The 21204-nt window shown below is 46.9% G+C and overlaps 1 protein-coding gene and 1 long non-coding RNA gene across 4 annotated transcripts in view; one reads left to right on the forward strand and one right to left on the reverse strand.

Moving 5' to 3' along the window:
• Positions 1-21204, reverse strand: part of FLT1 (fms related receptor tyrosine kinase 1) — a 206106-nt gene that overhangs the window by 41201 nt on the left and 143701 nt on the right. For all 3 annotated transcript variants that reach the window (XM_044927306.2, XM_006078571.4, XM_044927307.2), the window contains 2 exons: positions 19926-20057; positions 4458-4564 (listed from right to left, as the gene is read on the reverse strand). In XM_044927306.2, the coding sequence (XP_044783241.2) occupies positions 4458-4564; positions 19926-20057 (239 nt within the window). The remainder of the gene's footprint in view (positions 1-4457; positions 4565-19925; positions 20058-21204) is intronic.
• LOC123328996 lies at positions 4391-8484 on the forward strand. The gene is made up of 3 exons (XR_006544078.1): positions 4391-4639; positions 5191-5246; positions 8353-8484. It is a non-coding gene; the product is annotated as an uncharacterized LOC123328996 (long non-coding RNA).

The raw sequence follows: 21204 nt of genomic DNA on the forward strand, positions 1-21204 counted from the left end.
ATAAATAACTTTCCACGGTCATTCTCCAGGAATACGAATGGCAGATGGGTCAGCAGTGGGTTGTGGCTTTTCTGCATTTGTAAGAAAGGCTAAAGTGGCCAAGTAAACCCAGCGTCCCTGGGACAGTGGAGAAGCGCATTTCATGTGAAGTGGTTAAAGACACCCAGAAGCCCCCTTGGTTGCCGCAGCAACCTGAAAAGTCTAGAGTGAGATTAGAATAAGATTTACCTGGAGGAGTTAGAGAAAAAGGGTTCTGAGCTCAGAACTTAAACACCAAACAGTCAGCCCTTCTGAAAGAATAATATAAAGGAATCCACCAGCAAGTAGGCTCCTCAAGTTTCCTGGTGACCAAAATTTTGTGAGTCCCTATTCAGATGGACTGGATTCATCTGAACTGTTTGAGTATTTACATTAAAATTCATGTAAAATGCAAGGTTATTCAGCACATTGCAAGTTTATATATTTAGCATACATAGCTGTGACTCACAGGCAGGAAAAAGATGAAAAATGTACAAAAATAAAATAGATTTGTCTTCAGTGAGAAATCGAAGTTAAGAAATAGTAAATATTTGCTATATACAAAATTAAAAAAAAAAATAGAAGTTGATTATTTCAAAGGCAAAGGGGTGAGACTTATTTATACCCAGCTATATTCCAAGTTCTTTTGGCCACTGGTATAAGATGTCAAATAAATGAGGTGGCACCTACCTTCTAGTGCTTGTTTTATCTTGGTGATGCAAATGAAGCCCAGAACATACCCTTTATTTCAGATCATATGTAACCAGATTTACATTTGGTGTGTCGGGTTCACATTCATGGGTAATATACCCTGTTCATATTAATTGATTGTAGAATTGGCTGCATTTCCATAGGCAGGACAGAAAAGAAGTATGCTTGCCCATAGAGGCTGGGTCTTGATAACTCTTGTCTAGAAGTTACTTACACTTCATTTCAATGCGTTTAGGGCCCTTCCTTTCTGTGCATTTCCCTAAACAGGATCAGAGTTGAGCAGAGAAGACAAACCTCCCCATCCATTCCACTTCACACCCGCCCACATTCTTTGGCCCTGACTCACCCCGTCCTGGACCGTCACAGCTCACCTCATCCATCACTCGCAATCTGCCTCTTTCTCACAAAAATTATCACTGAAATGTGTGACAGATAGCTCAGGGCAGGAAGATTGCCTGGCCTCCACAAAGAGTGGAAAATGGAGACAGATAGGGAGCACGTTTGTCATGAGCTGCGTTTGCCGGCATGGTAGACTGTGTGTGTGTGTGTGTGTGGGGGGGGGCACTTAAAGACACTAGTGTGAAGCTGCAGGGCTGGACAGGAGTGTTGTTTCCCACACCAGGGTCCTGGGTGCTCATGAGTGGCATGGATGGAGGAGCTTTGATGACTCCAGTTCTCAGAGTGTGCAATAGCCAAGGCCATGAGACACGATCTCCAGTCTTCCAAGAGCAGAGGAAGAGCTGCAGCCCAGCCAGGGACAGCTTTTGGTCCTGTGGGAGCTGAGAGAGGTGGGCAGGGGTAGTGACTGAGCCAGGGGAGCAGCCCACGGAAGACAGTCTGCCTACATGGCACCTGAGGAGTCCTATGGTTTGTCTTAAGGCAGATGAGAGGAGATACCCAACAGACCTTCAGGAAGGGCTTTGAGACGAGCCTGCTGGTAGAATCTTGGTTGACCAATGCTTATTCTTTCAACTGACAAAATCATGGAGCACCCACTGGGTGCTAGGCATGGAACTTGCTTGGTCAGGCGCTTCAGAGCCCAGACGTGGAGGCCTGGGTTGAATCAGAGCCTACATATTACCTTGGGCAAGTTACTTAGCTTTATTAAGCCTAGTTTCCTTATCAGTAAGGCAGTGTCAGTGGTGGTACTTATCTCATAGAGTTGCTGTGAAAATCATGCAAAATAGTCTATGAAAAGCTATTCGAGGGGCCCAGTGTATAGTAAGCATGAATAAATATTAGCTTTAGTTGGCCTGTGCAGGGTGAGGATGAAAAGAGAAAATACAGTCCTTATCAGTGAGGAATTTACACAGCGGTTAGAGAAATCAGCTGGAGATATGTTTTTGATGCCTTGTTCCTCTTTGCCTTCCCAAACCAATTACTTTTCAAATCCTATAGGCATTCTGTCATTGAGATGGTCATTTCTTGCCTTCATCCTTTCTAATTGACATTCAAATTTTCTAACTTTTTAGACATACAGGGGACCTCTTCGATTGAGTCCCAGAGTGCCTTTCCAGTGTTATTTCCACTAAGCTCCCGTATGCAAAGTACCCAGACGTTGTCCCTAACCTGGGGAGTGGGCCAGAGTGAGGGTGGGCTGTTTTCCTACTGCTTTCCTTCCAGCCGCAACCTTCAAAGTCTGTCTCTAAACGGAGCTCTCTGAAGTCTCTCTGCCCTCTCTTCCTTTGAACTCTGCAGTCTTTGTACCGCCCTTGCAGATTTGGCAGGTCCCGCTGTTGTTAGATGTGTTTTCCTATATGATGTACCTCCCCTTTCCAAATCCCGTTGTTTAACTTTTGCTTCCTTCGAAAGCAGTGGCTTTCCTTGTCTTAAAGCCAGTCGCTCCACGCAGCAAAAGCCTCAGGTTATTTATTCACCACACAGGAGGGGCTGCCAGTCGACATACCAACCCTGGAAGGTACAACCTTCCTGGTTTCGAACAGCAAGTCTAAGGTCACAGAACCTGAATTCAAAACTCAGCTGCGACTCTAACTAGCTGAGTGACTCTAGGCAGGTTATTTTACCTTTTTGAGCCTCAGTTTCCCTCTCCTTAAAATGGGACTAATAATATATCTTTGTGTTTTTTAAAGGACTAACTGAGATATGACATAAAGAGCTCCCCAAATGTGCCACAAATACTCAGCACATAAAATGGTGAAAGTGATTTAAAGGGATTTTTAAAAAAATAATTAAAGCATAAGAGATGAGAAGCTTATTATGTTATTTAATGATTTTCTAATTCAGAACTACTTAAAGATAACTGTTTCTTTGATATATTTTTCTTCTATATATTCTATTTTAATGTATTATCTTTTAACAGCAACCAAAACTAGTCTTTATAAATTAAAAAATTTAAATAAAAATAGTATAATCATGCTTAAAAAAAAAAAAGACTTGCATGTTAATAAGGACTAATACAGCTCTATTGAGGAGGTCTCTCCTTGGTACTTTACAAGTCCTGTTGATTGTATCTCCTAAATATCCCTTCCAGTCTAATCCTTTGGACTAAGCGACCGTCATTTCTGACTTGGACTGCATTCTTCTGTTCACTGGGTTCTTCTCTATTCACTCTTGTCCACTCTGGTTCTTTCTCCTCATATAGCCTGAAATCGTCTTTCTAGACATAGGTCTCTCACACTTAAAATCACCTACCTTTGCTTAACCACCCCCCCACCCCCCACCAAGGCTTCCTCTTCTAAAACACAGAGGAAATTGCTTCCCGCGGCCTACAGGGCCCGCCTGGACAGCCTCTCCTCTCCTGCCTCCCCTCGTCTGTCGTCCCCACCTCTGCCCAGGTCAGTCTGTCCTCCTCACCGCATCTCCTCTGCCTGCAGACTTCCCCTCCCTTACATGCCATGTAGTCGGCTGACTCCGGTCACCACTTGACGTCTGCATGTGCTACAGTCAGTCTCTCCCCAGACTACACACAGCAGCCTCTCCTCTGCTCTGTCACCAGAGAGCCCTACACAGGGCCTGGCCTCTGCCCTGAATGGGCGCCTGGGAAATATTTAAGGCATGAATGAACGAATGACTGTTGGCTCGTCGCCCCCTCCTTCCCCACCCAATAAACTTCAGAGAAGCACAAGTTATGCTAACAGGCCTAATGATAGGAATCTGATGTCTTGAATTCCAACCTGAGCCTCACACGCTGAAGAACTTAATTTTAACATGGGGCTCAGAGTATGGAACAGCAGACAGAGATAAGACAGAGGGGGGTCTTTATTTTGCCTTTTCCCTTTTGTCTCTTAGCAGAGAGTGAGATTAAGAAAATGAATATTTCTCAGGTCTTGTGTGGACTTTACAGACTTCATTTTACACTGAAGATGTTCCTTCTGTGTGTGGGACACAGTCATCTGTTCATTGTTCTAGCTTTTTATTTTTTGAACACCCCACGTTAGGGTGAGATGTTTGTTTTTTGGATTTTCTTTTTTTTGGCCATCAGGCATGCGGGATCTTCATTCCCTGGCCAGGGATTGAACCCTTGCCCCCTGCAGTGGAAGCGCGGAGTCTTAACTGCCAGACAAACAGGGAAGGAAGTCCTGAGAGACGGTTTAATGATTCATCTGGCATGTTCACCTGTTCAGGGCCTGCTCTGGACGTCAGGCATTTGGGGGAGCAGGCATTTTTTGGGGAAATCGAGCGTGATGCCACTACACCCGCAGTGCCCCTGGGCCTTGTGGCAGATTTTTGCCAAAAGGAGCACAGAATTTCATCTGAAATATTCTTACCCTTTTCAGTTTTCGGATAAAAAGCGTTAACAGGAGCCAGAAGAGGGTTGCAGCCACACAGGTGCACGTCAGAGTGATGAGCTCCAGGTTGGACTTGTCCGAGCTCCCTGGAGAGATAAAAACACCAAGAGGCCGCTAAACAGCAGCTCACAACCCCTGGGTCTGTGATTTGACAGAAGAAGGTCAGTGGCCCCCAAGTGCTTCATCAGGGTGAACACAATCGGCTCCCAGCACAGAGCCTCTCACCTTCTGGGTCAGGCAGGGTTCACGCTATTATCGTCATAAACTCACATGGAAATGAAAAGACTTTCCAGAAATGTTGCTGTGGAGTTTGCCAACAACTCCAGAAATAGTGAGTTAAAAGTCAGAGGAGAAATTAAAAATGGGAAAAAAGATTAAGGCAGGAACAAGACCTCATTAAAGTGCTAAATCTGGACGATGTGAAATCTCCCTAATGGGTTTGAGAGGAAATTCTAAAGAAAAAGAAAAAAAAAAAAAGGACATAAAAAGTCTCCTTGGGGAATCACAAACTTCTTCAAAGTAGACTTTAAAAATAAAAATAAAGCTCCAGGACTGACACAATCACCCACTCACTCCTCTTGGAACAGACAGGCCAACCCTCCGGGTCTGACCACTCATGTCTGGGTCTCTCATGTCCGAGGCTCCTCCTCAGGCGGAGCTGAGCCAAGGGACCTGCTGGAGCTGATTCTTCCCCATGATTCTTGTTCCTCAGAATTGGAGATGAAAGCTGAGCACTGTTTCTCCACGACCAGAATGAAAAGATCCAAGGTATCCAAGAGAAGCTTCCAGAGAGGATCCTCCTTGGGATTTAAAGGAATGCCCCAGTGAGCCAGGACCGAGGTTCCCTGCTTCTCGATGCCAGGGCAGTGTCCTGGGAGCTCTAAAGGGATGCCCTTGTCCTTGACCTTCATGGGTGGTGGTTTAGTCCCTAAGTCGTATCCGACTCTTGCGACCCCATGGACTGTAGCCCACCAGGCTCCTCGGTCCATGGGATTTTCCAGGCAAGAATACTCGAGTGGGTTTCCATTTCCTTCTCCAGGGGGTCTTCCCGACCCAGGAATCGAACCTGGGTCTCCTGCATTGCAGGTGGATTCTTTACCGACTGAGCTATGAGGGAAGCCCATTAAAGGGAGACAGAGACTTAGTATCAAGTGAGGCCAAGATCAAGTGAAACTTATTCCCTTTAGAAATGGTGAGGCAATTTCCTGGCGGGCCTGTGGTTCGATCCCTGGTTGGGGAACTAAAATCCTGTATGCTATGTTCCATGGCACCTCCTGCCCTGCACCGCACTGCCCCCCGCAACCCCCAAGACATGGTGATGTGGATGATGGTATTTTTTATTGAGCACTTACTATGCATCAAGTCCTCACACCTGCCTATGAAGCAGGGGAGCGAGAAATATCCCCATTTCATGGATAAGGGCTTCATCGGCGGTGGGCGGGGGAGCTCTTGGTTTATTTTAACTTAATTATTTGACTGTGCCGGGTTTTAGTTGCAGCATCCGGGACCTTTGATCTTCCTTGTGGTGTGTGGGATCTTGTTCCCTGACCAGGGATCGAACTGGAGACCCCTGCATTTTTTGAGCACAGAGTCTGAGCCACTGGACCACCAGGGAAGTCCCTGGGCTCTTTGTTTTAATTCAGTGAGGATGTATTGAATCCGACTCCAGGCAAGGAGATGGGTGGGTAACTCAGGGAAAGCTGTTGCTACCAGGAGCTCACTTACAACCCAACCAGGAGGCTTAAGGCAAATGGAAAGAAATGAGGTGCAGAGAGTTTGGAGGCTGAGGGAGAGGTGACACTTGAAATGGATCTTGATCTGCAGGGGTGAAGGCAGGGGAAGGCACTATAGGCAAAGGGCAGGTGTGAGTGATGACCCAGAACTGGGAAATGGTAGGGCTCTGATGGAGGTGGGGCAAGAGGCAGGGAAAGAATTCTGAGCATCCCTGTGGTCTCAACTCAGTGCCTCGGGCAGCTGGAACCACTGCAGCTTCTCTGCCAGGAACAGGAGCAAGTACACAAGCTAAAAACTGGAGCCTCTTTCCTCTTCTCCATTCAGCTCTCATGTACGAACAGTCCCTGTGGGCCACGGTCCCCGCCACAGTGTGTCTTCTTATCTGGAGGGGACTCTGGCATTTCCTCTCTTTTCAGCCCACCCCCAGTTCCTGTTCATTCTGCTTCCATGGCTCATGAAATCCTCTCCTCCTGTCCTACCGCAGGATTACCACCTAAGTCAAGGCCCCTGCAGTCCCTCTGAATGACCGCAGCAGCTTCCTAGCCAGCCTCGAGCCCCCAGTCTCTCCTCTGCTCAAGCCCATGCGATCTTGCCGAATCACAGATTCCATCCTGTTGTTCAGTCACTCAGTCATGTCTGACTCTTTGCAACCCTATGGACTGCAGCATGCCAGGCTTCCCTGTCCTTCATCATCTCCCAGAGTTTGCTCAAAATCATTTCCGTTGAGTTGGTGATATCACCCAACCATCTCATCCTCAGCTGCCCCCTTCTCCTCCTGCCCTCAGTCTTTCCCAGCATCAGGGTCTTTTCCAGTGAGTCAGTTCTTCGCATCAGGTGGCCAAAGTATTGGAGCTTCAGCTTCAGCATCAGTGTTTCCAATGAATATTCAGGACTGATTTCCTTTAGCATTGACTGGTTTGAACTCCTTGCTGTCTAAGGGACTCTCAAGAGTCTTCTCCGACACCACAATTCGAAAATATTAATTCTTGAGCGCTCAGCCTTCTTTATGGTCCAACTCTTACATCTGTACATGACTACTGGAAAAACCACAGCTTTGACTGTATGGACCTTTGTCAACAAAGTGATGGGGCTCCTTAAATTCCATCATTGCTGCCTACCCCCAGCACTGTCAGGAGAGAAACCCAAGCTCTTACATCCTGTATGCCCAACCTCACCTGTTTCTTCATCTCCTGCTGCCCAACCATCCCCCCACATGCTCTACATCAAAATACTTGTAGTTTCATTAATAGACCAGCCCTTCCAACTCTGTGCTTCTGCCTTCACTGTTTCTCTACCAGGATATCAACTTCCCAGGGGTGAGGTCACACCTTACTCGTCCCCACTCACCAATTGAGTGGATAAGTCATACTTTGATTTGTCTCTAGAGAGTTTCATGAAGTTTTCAAAGGGTTCAGGCCAAATTCCCATTCCCGTATATTCACCCAATAAGCATATAGAACATCACCCAAGTGCCAGGCTCTGCCCTGGGGGCTAGAATGTGGTGGTAAATGAAGGGGCACGGAAAGGAGCTCATGGTCTGGTGTTGAGGTATGAATGGACAGGTGTGTTCAGAGCTCTGAGTGAAGCAGCAGCAGGCGGTTCTCTGGTTCAGTCATGCCTCTGGTGCACAGGACAGTGCCCAGCATGCGGTAGGCAGGCATCCTGAAAGTGGTGGTTGAATGAATGAGTGGACTTGGCTTCATTTGCTGCTCTGGCAGCTTGTGGTTATTCTTCCCTGAATCTCATGAGATGAACTGAGAAATTTCCAGGCATGACCCCCTCTTCTCTCAGTACGGGTCCTCTCGATGGGAAGACAATAAGTGCAAGTTAGTGAGTTTGGGTTTCCTTGGGTTTCCCAGGTGGCACTAGTGTAAAGAATCCACCTGCAATACTGGAGATGCAGAGATGCAGGTTCAATCCCTGGGTTGGGAAGATCTCCTAGAGGAGGAAATGGCAAGCCACTCCAGTATTCTTGCCCGGAAAATCCCACGGACAGAGGAGTCTGGTGGGCTGCAGTCCAGGGGGTCACAAAGAGTTGAACAAGACTGAACAACTGAGCATGTATGAGCCCCTGAGGTGAGAGATTTAATGTTTCCTCTCAGTATTCTCTCTCACACACGTGTCTTTGCTTATGCTGCAGATATGTTTTATGTAACCAAAAACCAGACTGGGACCTGCTTGGGACACAGTGGCCTTTGGCTGCTGGAGGAGCCGAGAACATCTTGGGACTGAGCACGGTCTGCATACAGTCTCTGCAAGGACTGACCCCGAGAGACCCCGCCCACGGTGGGAACTTTCCCACTGCATTCCCAGGGGCAGGAAGTTGACCCCCGAAGTAATTCCACAGTCCTTACTCAGGCAGATTCCTTGCAGTGGGACTGAATGTGTCCGGGTGCACTTAGGCATTTAAGGAATCAGCTCATTAAAAACATCTTCGATGAGCACTGGTTAGAAGGGAAAGATCTATTTAATACTCTGTTACTGTTTTTTGAAAACTGAACTCATTTTGTGAGACCTGGTATCCAGGCTCTGCCTCTGTCTCGTCCGGTAACTTGATTTTCATCTTCGCTTGGAAAGTAACCATGAGGATCATCCGCTGTAGGTTGACCTAAGTCAGCAGCATCTCTTCCCATCCACTGTCGGCTGTGTTTTCAGGGGTCAGACATCCACACACTGGCCTGCCCTGGACCCAGCTTCACCTCGCTGGTGTCAGCTGATGAACATGTGCATGAAACAGCCCAGCTGTACATGGCGGGCGTAGGAGGCGGGGGAACATGGGTGGATTTGACAATAACAGGACTTGGCACTGGATCTCAGGGCTGTCCCTCATGTCTGATGGGTGTGAGAGCGCCGCATGGACATGGCATGAGGATGTTTTTATATGGGATAATGACAAGAAGGTGGCTGATTCAAAGAGGTCAGGTATTTGTACCTCTTATTTCAGATTGCGGACCGGGCTGCCCAGAACGTGCCATGTCAGTTACCCTCCCGGGCTCCGGCCCGTCCCTGCTGGGGTAGGACGGGCAGGCAGGGGAAGGGCTGAGTTCTGAAGGTGGCGTGTCTTTCTAGAGTCTGCAGAGCTGGGCTGTGTCCTGCCGTCCTGCCCTGAGCCTTTCTGACGGTGGTGGGCAGCGCTGTCTGCATGGGACTCAGGCTGTGTGACATGGCAGCATCATCCCGGCTGGGACACGTGGCTCTTTGTGGCCCCAGACCACCTGAGTGAACAGGCAGCAGAACTGGGTAGCTCAACTTATGCGGTGTAGCCGGGTGGTGCCTCCCAAGAAGTGAGGGCAACTCCCCAGCAAGCGGCCAGGGCTCCAGCCCCAGGCCTGCCTTGACTCCAGAGAAGGAAGTCTTTCCCTGACCCTGTACACAGATGTGAGTGCCGGGGACTCTGCGCGCCAGCCCCATCCCTAAAGTGTGGACGTGCCAACAGCACCCCACCTCACAGGGGAGATGGATAAAACTAGGTGTTATTTTGGAGGCTTCACTCTCTTTTCCTTTTAAAAAATCCTCTTATTACTTTTTGTTTTTATTTTTTTTTTATTTTATTTTTGGCCATGCTATGTGGCATGTGGACTTCTGGTGGCTCAGACAGTAAAGAATCTGCCTGCAATGCGGGAGACACAGGTTTCATCCCGGGGTGGAGAAGATTCCCTGGAAAAGAGAATGGCTACCCACTCCAGTATTCTTGCCTTGAGAATTCCGTGGACAGAGGAGTCTGGTGGGCTGCAGTCCATGGGGTCGCAAAGAGTCAAACACGACTGAATGACTAACACACACACACACACACATGCAGCATGCAGAACGTTAGTTCCCTGACCAGGCATCGAACCCATGTCCCCTGCATTGGGAGCACAGAGTCTTAACCACTGGACCACCAGGGAAGTCCTCCTCTTATTACTTTTTGTACTTCAAGTGCAACATAATTTTTTTTCATCCAAATATATTATGTAAAACACAATTTGCTTTTCCTTCTAAAACTAATCAGACTTTGACCCAAGTACTGACCATTTTCTGTAAACCACTGAGTTACTTTCCCTGAGAAACTGGCCTAACATTCAGCATGGCTTAGGAGTTATTCTCTGGTTCTGGTGTTGTTTTAATTTGAGGGAACCATTCATGTCGGTTCATTGCCCATTATGCTATTGGGACATCAAGAGAAGGGTGTGTTTCTTATTCACTCTGCATCTCAAGCACTGGCCTAGTGAAAGACTCAATAGATGTTTATATATGGATAAAAAGAAAATCAATCAATACACCTGAACCTGGCTGCCCATGGGAGTCAATCAAGCAAGGCTACACCTCCTTTAACCTAAAATCCAGTAACCAGTAATCCAGTTATCCTTATTGTATAATTTCTCTAAGGCTTATTGGACATTTAGATTGACTGTCATGCTGATTATGAGGGCTTCCCTGGTAGCACAACACAAAAGAATCTGCCTGCCAAGGAGAAGCAGGAGATGTGGGTTCGACCCCTGGGTTAAGAAGATCCCCTGGAGGAGGGCATGGCAACCCAGTCCTGTACTCTTGCCTGGAGAATTCCATGGACAGAGGAGCCTGGTGGGCTTCAGTCCATGGGGTCACACAGAGTTAGACATGACTGAAGCGACTGAGCACACACACGTACACACACTTACTTTAAGGTATACATACGAATTGTGAAGCCTTATATGTATACTTGGAGAAGGCAATGGCACCCCACTCCAGTACTCTTGCCTGGAAAATCCCATGGATGGAGGAGCCTGGTAGGCTGCAGTCCATGGGGTCGCTAAGAGTCGGACACGACTGAGCAACTTCACTTTCACTTTTCACTTTCATGCATTGGAGAAGGAAATGGCAACCCACTCCAGTGTTCTTGCCTGGAGAATCCCAGGGATGGGGGAGCCTGGTGGGCTGCCGTCTACAGGGTTGCACAGAGTCAGACACGACTGAAGCGACTTAGCAGCAGCATATGTATACTACATAATTTGGTATACAGACACCAACTTGGGAAGTGAGGTATGGACATACTGTATTTGGATTAAATTTGAAGTACATTTCAAGAGGAACTTTAGGTAAAGATACTTAAAATTGCGATTCTATCAGTTCTGTAACACATTTTTATCACAGTAAGTTAAAGCCTTAGGTCAAATAGCAATTTTGTGGCCTGGAACACCATTTGTGTGACTTACTGGCTAAGTCTAGAAAAAGTATAATACAGCAAGTTTTGTTGAAATGGAATTCAATGTATCATATTAACAAATAAGGCGTGCATGCTAAGTTGCTTCAGTTGTGTCCAACTCTGTGTGACCCTCTGGACTGTAGCCTGCCATTCTCCTCATATATTTGAGAAGCTTTTATCATATGCCATATGCACTGTTAAGTTTGTTCATCCTTCCAGCAACCCTGTATGGTTGGCATGCCATAATTCACACCCATTTTGCAGATGAGCAAACTGAGGCTCCAGGAGGGAAATCATCTGTCCAGGGTTGCATGGCTCATGGGCAGGGACATACCTGACTTCAGAACGGGGCCTCTTCCCCACCAGGTGGAGGGGTGGGTGAGCGGAGTGGTTAAATAGGGATCCAGTTCTCAGTGCCGCCACTTTTCAGCTTTGTAACCCTGGACAGAGTCCTCACCCTCTTGGGGCCTCAGATTCTCACTTGTAAGTAGGAAAAAAAACCCTCCTTGGATTGTTGCAAACGTGAAGAAGACTGATACATATTACGTGCTTAAAATGGTGCACTGAACGGTCAACAGTGTGAGATGTTCTAACTGAATTCCAGCACCATTTTTTGCATTCTCGATCAAGGCCAGCTTTCTGTCATTGTTTAGGTTTCAGTGCAAAGGCATGCACAGCCTGCCCCCAGCCCTCCAGGGTGAAATTGGGGAGCTGCCAGCTCAACTGTCTCCCTCCTCTCCTGGGGAAACCCATGAGAGGAGTGACACCAGTTACCAGCATCTCCGTGTGAGTTAGTTTATCACACCCTTCCTAGTGCCAGGAGAGCCAGGGCAGAGAGCTGCGTCAGAGGAGGCTCAGAAGGATAGAGGGGAGAGGCTAGTCCCTAAGACGAGTCTGTTCCAACCTTTTCCTTCTCTTTACATTTGGGACTTTGTTAAGGAACGTAGCGTATCCTTCCTGCTGTGTGCGTCCTTTCCTGAAATGTGTCACTGTGGGGTTATTGTGGCACAAAATTCACAAACCACACCTGTTTGCATCCATCAGTCATCCTCAAAAAACGTTACAGGGGCTTCCCTGGTGGTCCAGTGGTTAAGAATCCACCTTGCGAGGCGGGGGATGTGGGTTTGATTACTCGTCAGGGAACTAAGATCCCACATGCTCTAGAGCAACTACTGAGCTCCCTGTGCTGCAAAGACCTGACACAAGCCCCCAAAATAAATAAGCTTTTAACAAATGTTAAAAATGGTAGCTATTCTTCAAGTTGTTTTCTCTTGCATAATTACAAATGCTATTATTATGCTTTGCTATTATTTCAATAGCAAAGCCTAAATGTGTTAGAAGAATGTGTGTATATGTATATTGGGTTGGCCAAAAAGTTCAAGTTTTTCAGTGACACTGTATAAGAACCTGAATGAATTTTTTTGGCCAACCCAACATATATACACATACATATATGTATATCGATATAGTGGTTATTACTTAGAGTAATAAAATACAGCTTATTTTAAATCCTCAGATGAAAATGTGCCCCCCTTGCATTGTAACAGTCCCCTTGAGTTCCATGGACTATGGAGGGCTGTTAAATTCAGAAACTATTCTAGTTAGTAACAGTTTTGTTGCTGTTGTTTTTAATATTAGCACTTCCCCTTTGAGCTCTCCACATGTGCTTCTGGGCAGTCCAAACCAAACAAGACCTGTGATTATTTAAAGAAGCCACTTTGATTCCCCAGTCCGCTCATCCTTTTCAGATACAAAAATAACACATTGTTTTATCTAGGAGTATAAGAATCCTTTTTCAAAGGAAATAAAAAGAGCAGACAGTTTCCTTCCTGGCTAATGTGTGAACCTCTTTCAATCTGTTAAACATAGCCACAGACACAACTTATTTGCCCGGCTTCACTTCCTAAACTCAACCTGACAAGATACAGGTCAGGGGGAGGGTCTAGGTTGCGTATATTAGGAAGCCAAGTCTGCAGCTTGATGCACCTAATTCATAGCCACCAGAGAGAGAAGCAGTGATTTAGACTCCAGACGCAAGAATCGCATTTCAGTGATGCAATTACTAAGCAGGTACCGCCTTTAATTGTTCTGAACAGCATCCAAGGATCAAAAAAAATTTTTTTTCAAGGATCAGATTTTTATTCCATGAGCCCAGAGTACTTCTAGTCAAGATACTGCATCTAATTTGTAAGGTCCACATAATATCAACTTTCAGAAATTCTTCCTATTCAAGATTATCTGCTTCTAGGGAGCTGAAACCTGCCTCCTTGAAACGTTGCCACCATCTCCCTCTCTTGGTTCTGCTTCTCTTTTCTGGAGTGTTAAAGGGTAAGGCCAGTGTCTCCTCTGTCTGATAATGCCTTAAATATTTGAAGAAAACAGTCGTGTCACCCCCTCTCTCCAGGTTGACTCATTTTTAGACTAAACATCCTCCTTTCCTTGTGCTGTCTTATCATTACCCTATTAGGATATGGCTTCATCTGTTTATGCTTCTCTTAGAAATGGGTATGGATATTTCAGGTGTGGTTTGATGATGGCTGATCAGGTAATTTCTCAGCTAACCATGATTTTTCAGCAGAGAGGCTAGATACAGCAGTCACTGTGAGAGCAGGAAAAAAGCTGCAAAAGACAGCAAAGGAGGAGGAAAGAGAACTATAAAAAGCAGACATAAGGACTCAAAAAAGCATGGCTGTTGAGGGCAATTAGGGTGAAAGTAAGGAGCCATGTACAAAGTAGCTGCAGCTACCTTGCAAATTACACCATTTCTCTAAGTGAAATTGAAGACTGATGCCTCATGAGGAAAAAGAGGTCATGAATCAAAAGGACCAATTCCTCCGGGTATGGGAGGAATCAGTTCTGACCCCACCAAAAGGATAAATGATTTGAATCAACTCTCCCGCTGAAATTATCTAAAACAACTGGATATTTTAAAAAATCTTCATAAAAGTTTAAAGCAATCTGACACAACAGGCCAAAATATGCATGAAAGTGGGAATGAAGTAGGGCTGAGGAGGATTGGGAAGGCATTTATACTCTGAGGGTTTTTACAGACCCTTATAAACAGCAGATTCAGTTTTCATGGCTTCCCAGAGTGTGGGGGACTGGAAACGAAACTCAGAGTCCTCACAGGGGAGGGATATCTGGTGGAAAATCACTGCAGATGGTGACTGCAGCCATGAAATTAAAAGACTCTTACTCCTTGGAAGGAAAGTTATGACCAACCTAGATAGCATATTCAAAAGCAGAGACATTACTTTGCCAACAAAGGTCCGTCTAGTCAAGGCTATGGTTTTTCCTGTGGTCATGTATGGATGTGAGAGTTGGACTGTGAAGAAGGCTGAGTGCCAAAGAATTGATGCTTTTGAACTGTGGTGTTGGAGAAGACTCTTGAGAGTCCCTTGGACTGCAAGGAGATCCAACCAGTCCATTCTGAAGGAGATCAGCCCTGGGATTTCTTTGGAAGGAATGATGCTAAAGCTGAAACTTCAGTACTTTGGCCACCTCATGCGAAGAGTTGACTCATTGGAAAAGACTCTGATGCTGGGAGGGATTGGGGGCAGGAGGAGAAGGGGATGACGGAGGATGAGATGGCTGGATGGCATCACTGATTCGATGGACGTGAGTCTGAGTGAACTCCGGGAGTTGGTGATGGACAGGGAGGCCTGGCGTGCTGCGATTCATGGGGTCGCAAAGAGTTGGACATGACTGAGCGACTGAACTGAACTGAACTGAAGGCTGGCATGCCAGAAAGCAACCCCCCTCAGGGTAAAAGTGAAGTTACCTACCTCTAAATGAAAACTGACTGCATAAACAAAAATAATGCTATGTGGCTATAAGCAGATGGGATTAGCAGATGCAAACTATTACATGTAGAATGGATAAACAACAAGGTCCTACTGTATAGCACAGGGAAATATATTTAATATTCTGTGACAAAGCATAATGGAAAGAATGTGAAAAAGAATGTGTGTCTATGTATAACTGAATCACTTTGCCGTATAGTAGGAATTAACATAATATTGTAAATCAACTGTACTTCAACAGAATAAAATGTTTGAAAAAGTAACCAGTTTCTCACAGAAGTCAATGGACTAGTCAATAGGAACTGTTGAGAATTATTTAGACTTTGTCATTGCCAAGGGTGATATGGATGTGGGGGGTCCAGAATTACTCATAACTCACTGTCTTCTTTCCTGCCTCATTCACTTGGCTAATCCAACATCCTGCAAGGCTTCGTTCAGAGGTCAAGTCACTCTCCCTATCGTTTGCAGCCTCTATGAAGTCCGTTAGCCCTTATCACCGGCATTGTGTAGTGTGTTTACTACCGGTTAGTGTTTCTATTTTACCTGTAGGAGGAGCTCAAAATGTCTACTGATCTGGTTCTCCTGGTTTCATGTCCCCCCTTATTTGCCTTTCAGTGAGGTTTTCAAAGCACATGGAGGTTAGCGAGCATTTCTCAAAAGCCCATATCCTGCATGAAAGTGAAAGTGTTAGTCACTCAGTAGTGTCCGACACTTTGTGACCCCCTGGACTGTAGCCTGCCAGGCCCCTCTGTCCACGGGATTCTCCAGGCAAGAATACTGGAGTGGGTAGCTGTTCCCTTCTGCAGGGCGTCTTCCCGACCAGGGATCGAACCAGGTCTTCTGCACTGCAGGTAGATTCTTTACTGTTTGAGCTACCAAGGAAGCCCCCCATATCCTGCACAGTCCTGAGCAAATAGATAAGCTGTTGAGTTAACAGCTAATTTAATTTGGCTCCTCTCTGTTGCCCTCAACAGTATAGTGATGTATTTCTATAGCCTGCTGGGCTATAGTCCATGGGGTTGCAAAAGAGTCAGACATGCTGAGCAACTTTCACTTCACTAGGATTACTATATATAAAATTGGTGAACACCAAGGACCCACTGTGTAGCACAGGGATCTATTCTCAGTATCTTACAATAACCTGTCATGGAAAAGAATCTGAAAAAGAATATATATATACAGAGAGAACTGAATCAGTTTGCTGTTTACTTGAAACTAACACAATGTTGTGAATTGAGTGGACAGCAATAAAAATGAAGAATAAAAGGTGAGAGTAGGATTGTCTGGAGGAGAACAAGTGGGGAAGGGAGGCTGTTCAGACCAAAGGAGAATGATGTGTAAGGGCAGAGGACCAGGGGCGAGGGGGTGTGTTCTGATTTAGTCCAGCTGAGGGGCTGGGGCGTGGGGAGGGGGATGAGAGCTGAGACTGGAGGAGGACTTGATGCACTGGGATGAGAATGGTGACCAGAAACCCCTGCAGGATCTGAAGCAGGGGAGAAACAGGTCAAAGATCAGTCATTTAACACTACTCTGTATAAAGTAGATAACCAATAAGGACCTGCTGTATGGCATGGGCAACTCTGCTCCATACTCTGTAATGGCTTGTCTGGGAATAGAATCTAAGAGTGAGTATGTGTAACTGATTCACTCAGCTGTACATCTGAAACTAACACACTTGTAATCAACTATACTCTAATAAAATTTTTTTTTTTACAAAGATGAGTCCTGTAAAAAGATGACTCTAGACTTGGGCATGGATTGGAGGAGGGCGAGAGAAAAAGGAGAAATGCTGTCCGAGAGGGAAGGGATGATGACAGGGGTCAGCTCAGCTGAATGGCAGCTGATGTGGGCCATTCAACAAAAATCACTTCCCGTTTCCTCAACAGCAAATGATCCAGGTTGATAGAAACTTGGAGAGATGACCACATTGCCTGACTTTGCTGAAAAGCATGACATTTGTGGGAGGAGGAATCGGGGGAAGCCATCTAGAAGCGGGGAGACAGGACAACAAGGAGCAGGGTGGGGCTGGAGAAGTCCACGGGCTCAGTTTCACCCTAAGGCCTTGCAGACAAGCTCCTGGGGTGCTTCGGGAGAATGGAAACCTTCCTTCTGCAGTTTGCAAAGACCTAGGCTCAAGTAAGTCCTGGCCATGCTGCATGTTCGTGGTGCAACTGTGGGCCAGTAATTTAATCTCTTCAAGTCTCCATCTTCTTATCTTTAGACCGAGCATAATACTCCTTCTTTGGATTCTCATGAAGTTAGTGGGATCCAGTTTGTCAAGTGTCTTGCCTGGCGCCTGCACATAAAGGTACTAAATAAAAGCACTAAGTAAATACCAGTCTCCTACTAAGTGCTGGGGAGGGAATGCAGACAATTGGTTGACACAGCTCCTGCCTCAAAAAGCTTGTAATTCAGTAGCAAAGAGACGTATGTGCTCAGTCATTATCCGACCCTCTGTCCATGGGATTCTCCAGGCAGGAATACTGGAGTGGGTTGCCAGGCCCTCCTTCAGAGGATCTTCCCGACCCGGCGTTGAACTTGCATGTCCTGCATTGGCAGGTGTGTGTTCTTTACTCCTGAGCCACAGGCAAGCCCCCAAAGAGAAGCATATCGATTCCTAACTATTCATGAAAGGAAGAATAGAGTAAGTTCTGATTCAAGTTTCTTCATTGAAGAAAAATGGTGTGGGTGAGGAGAGAAAAGGATGTATATCTGACTCAGCTTTCATCCCAGAGGATGTAACAGAGCAGAAAGCATCTAAACTGGCCCTAGAGAATAAGGAGGATTCGCTTGAAACAGGGAGGTGCCTGGACAGAAGGCATTCCAGGCTGCGTTAACTCAGTTAACCCAGGCCATGCCTAGCCTTCTGCTGTGAGTCAGGCTGACTGATGGCCAGAACCCTGGCTCATCAGCCCCCGATCCGGCCTGGGGCTCCACAGTGCCCCTGCTCTGGCCACAGCTGCAGAAGGGGTGCCAGCAGACTGAGGCAGCTAGAAGAGTGGTGGTCACGGCCAGTGGGTGGGATAGGGTCAGCGATGTCATGAAGCAGTGGGGCTTCTAGGAAACTCAGAGCAGCCTGGCAGAAGAGGGGAAGGGTCAGGAAGTGGTCATCTACGAACTTGTGTAAATATCTCTGCTTCAGGCAAGGGCTTCTCCCAATCCATCAGAGCCCAGGAATGAGGATCAGGGAGACCCCCTCACTCTCTGGAGGCACCCCCTTCTCAGATCTCCACCCCACCCTCCCTGATGCAGTCTGGGGTCCTTGTTAAAGTATCAATGAACAGTCCTTTACAGAAGGAGGTATTAAAGAGAGAGGTACCCTTGATGCGTTATCTCCATGTGTAAGCAAATGAGTTGATACTTTAAAACAAGGATGACTGGGGAGACAAATAGGACCCTAACTTAAAGGGTTTGGGAAATGCTACCCTCGACTTTTTTCTGAAACTGTAAATTGGTAGTTTCAGATTTTTCAGGAGACTCTCCAGGATCATTTCCTTGTAAGAGACTGGGATTAATGGGGAGTTCCCTGGTGGTCTAGGGTTAGGATTCAACGTTTTAACGGCCATGGCCTGGGTTCAGTCCCTGGTCAGGGAACTGAGATATGGAAAGCCTCAAGGTGCAGCCAAAAAAAAGAAAAAAGAATGGGGATGATAAATTCTCAGTTACCATCTTTAAGTAGTGTAGTTTCCAGGGCAGAAAAGTTGATGAATTTTGCCTTCTCCCTTAGTTCCTCCTTAGGAAATTCTTATATACTCTGAAGTCTCCTTGGGAGCATTTGCAAATAGGCTGCTGAATGACATGTGAAACCTCAGTGAGTCATAGATGTGTACACCCTAGAGGTGCCAATTTGAAGACTTTATGATGCTGTAAATGTCATGTTTTTGGACGATTCTTGGCAGTGGAGAATTAAAATCGAGGTCTAATCTCTTTTCTGAATGGAAGCCACGCGGCCAAAGCCCAGGCTAGGATGTGGCCTTTTTGGGTTTTGCTGCTCAACAGAGCTGTTTGAGAAAGCCTGTGGAATACTTTTCTTCATTGGGGTCTGTTTACCATGTGTGGCTTCTCTCTGATCATATTTTGCAGGCTGTGCTGTGCTCAAGTCATGTCCGACTCTTTGCGACACCATGGACTGTAGCCCACTGGGCTCCTCTGTCCATGGGATTTTCCAGGCAAGACTACTGGAGTGGGTTGCCATGCCCTTCTCCAGGGGATCAGCCTGACCCAGGGATCGAACCTGGGTCTCTTGCATTGCAGTGGGGTTCTTTACCACTGCACCGCCTGGGACGCCCAGTGTGTAGCCTATTTCATGTTAAAAACAGGCTTATGACAACACGGGCAAGAGCCAGTGGATGTGTACTGAATGGGATTGGGAAAAGAATGAATACTTTCCAGCATGTGTGTGTTTTTTCCTCTCTCTCTCTATGCCTGGCTTCTGTCTTCTTGGATTTCTTTCTCACAGGCGTGGCCACTCTGGCCATTCTCTGTCACGGCTCTGGCATTGACAGGCTCTCCCATCTTCCAGGGTCTACTTCCTCCCGGAGCCTGTGTTCTGACAGCAGCCTCTCTCCAGGGTGGCCGGCCTGTGTCCTCCCCCTTGGCCTTGCGGGGAGGGACCAGACAGGCTAGCCCAGTGGGACGGGGATGGGAGAAGGAAGTCGGGGAAAGGAACATACTGGAGGGACAGCGGGGGATCGGGAGTTGGCAAGTTCACCAAACAGGGAAGCAGGTGTCTGGGCAGCTGTTTACCTTGCACAATGAGGTGGGCCGAGCTCTCTGCCGAGCCCTTCAGGTTGCTGGCTTTGCAGTGATACACGCCTGCATCCTCTTCTGTGACTCTCTCGATAAACAGTGTGCTGCTTCCCGGTCCTAAAATAATTCCTGAGGAGTGAGAGATGTTTACATTAGTGGGCCTGGATGACAGAGAAAACAGCCACGTGTGTGACACAACCCTCTTCCTATCGTTATGCCTTCGGATGAGGAAATCCAAGCTCTGCTTCACCTGGGCCAGCACTGCTTGTTTGGTCTTGTCCAGGCTGTCTCGTGGCACCTTCTGGAGCTCTGAGCCCCTACTTGGGAGATGCAGGTCTGACCCAGGCCAGAGAGAAAGGTGGGGCAGCTGCCTGAACCTTGGAAGAGCACATGTCAAGGAAGTGTGTGTGTGTTACTTGCTCAGTCGTGTCCAACTCTTTGCAACCCTATAGACTGGCCCACCAGACTCCTCTGTCCATGGGATTTCCCAGGCAAGAATACTGGAATGGGTTGCCATATCCTCCTCCAGGGGCTCTTCCCGATCTAGTGATTGAACCCAGGGCTCCCGCATTGCAGGCGGATTCTTTACTACTAGTGCCACCTGGGAAGCCCCAAAGGAGGAGTATATCTAATAATAATAATAATAATAATAGCAATTGTTGTTCAGTTGCTCAGTCATGTCTGACTCTTTGCGACCCCATGAACTGCAGCAAGCCAGGCTCCTCTGTCTTCCACTATCTCCTAGAGTTTGCTCAAGTTCATATCCATTGAGTCGGTGATGCTAACTATCTCATCCTCTGCCACCTTTTTCTCCTTTTGACTGATAACAACAACCATTTCCTCAATGTCTGCTGTGTGCCAGGCAAGACTGAGACCCCATCCCTGTCTTTTTTTACATTGGAGGATAATTGCTTTACAGTGTTGTGCTGGTTTCTGCCATGCATCAGCGTGAATCAGCTCTAAGTATACATATATCCCCTCCCTGTGGGGCCTCCCTCCCAGTCCCCATTGCTGTCTTGACAATCATCCTGTAAGGGGTTATTGTCTCCTTCCAAACGCGGACCCTGAGCTTCAGGGAGGTTAAGGAACTCAACTGAGAGCGTGCAAGGCACCCCTGTGGTGCAGGGGTCAAAGCCAGGCCTGTTTCATTGGTCACGGTGGTGAAGAGCGTGGGCTGGGCTTTGAACGAGGCTTCACCACCTGCAGCCTGTCCCTTTAGGCCAGTTACTTCACCTTTCTTTTCTGTGTCCTTCGCCTTAAGGTGACAGTGAAAACA

The sequence above is a fragment of the Bubalus bubalis genome, chromosome 13 (assembly GCF_019923935.1).
Source record: "Bubalus bubalis isolate 160015118507 breed Murrah chromosome 13, NDDB_SH_1, whole genome shotgun sequence".
NCBI classification, from domain to species: Eukaryota; Metazoa; Chordata; class Mammalia; order Artiodactyla; family Bovidae; genus Bubalus; species Bubalus bubalis.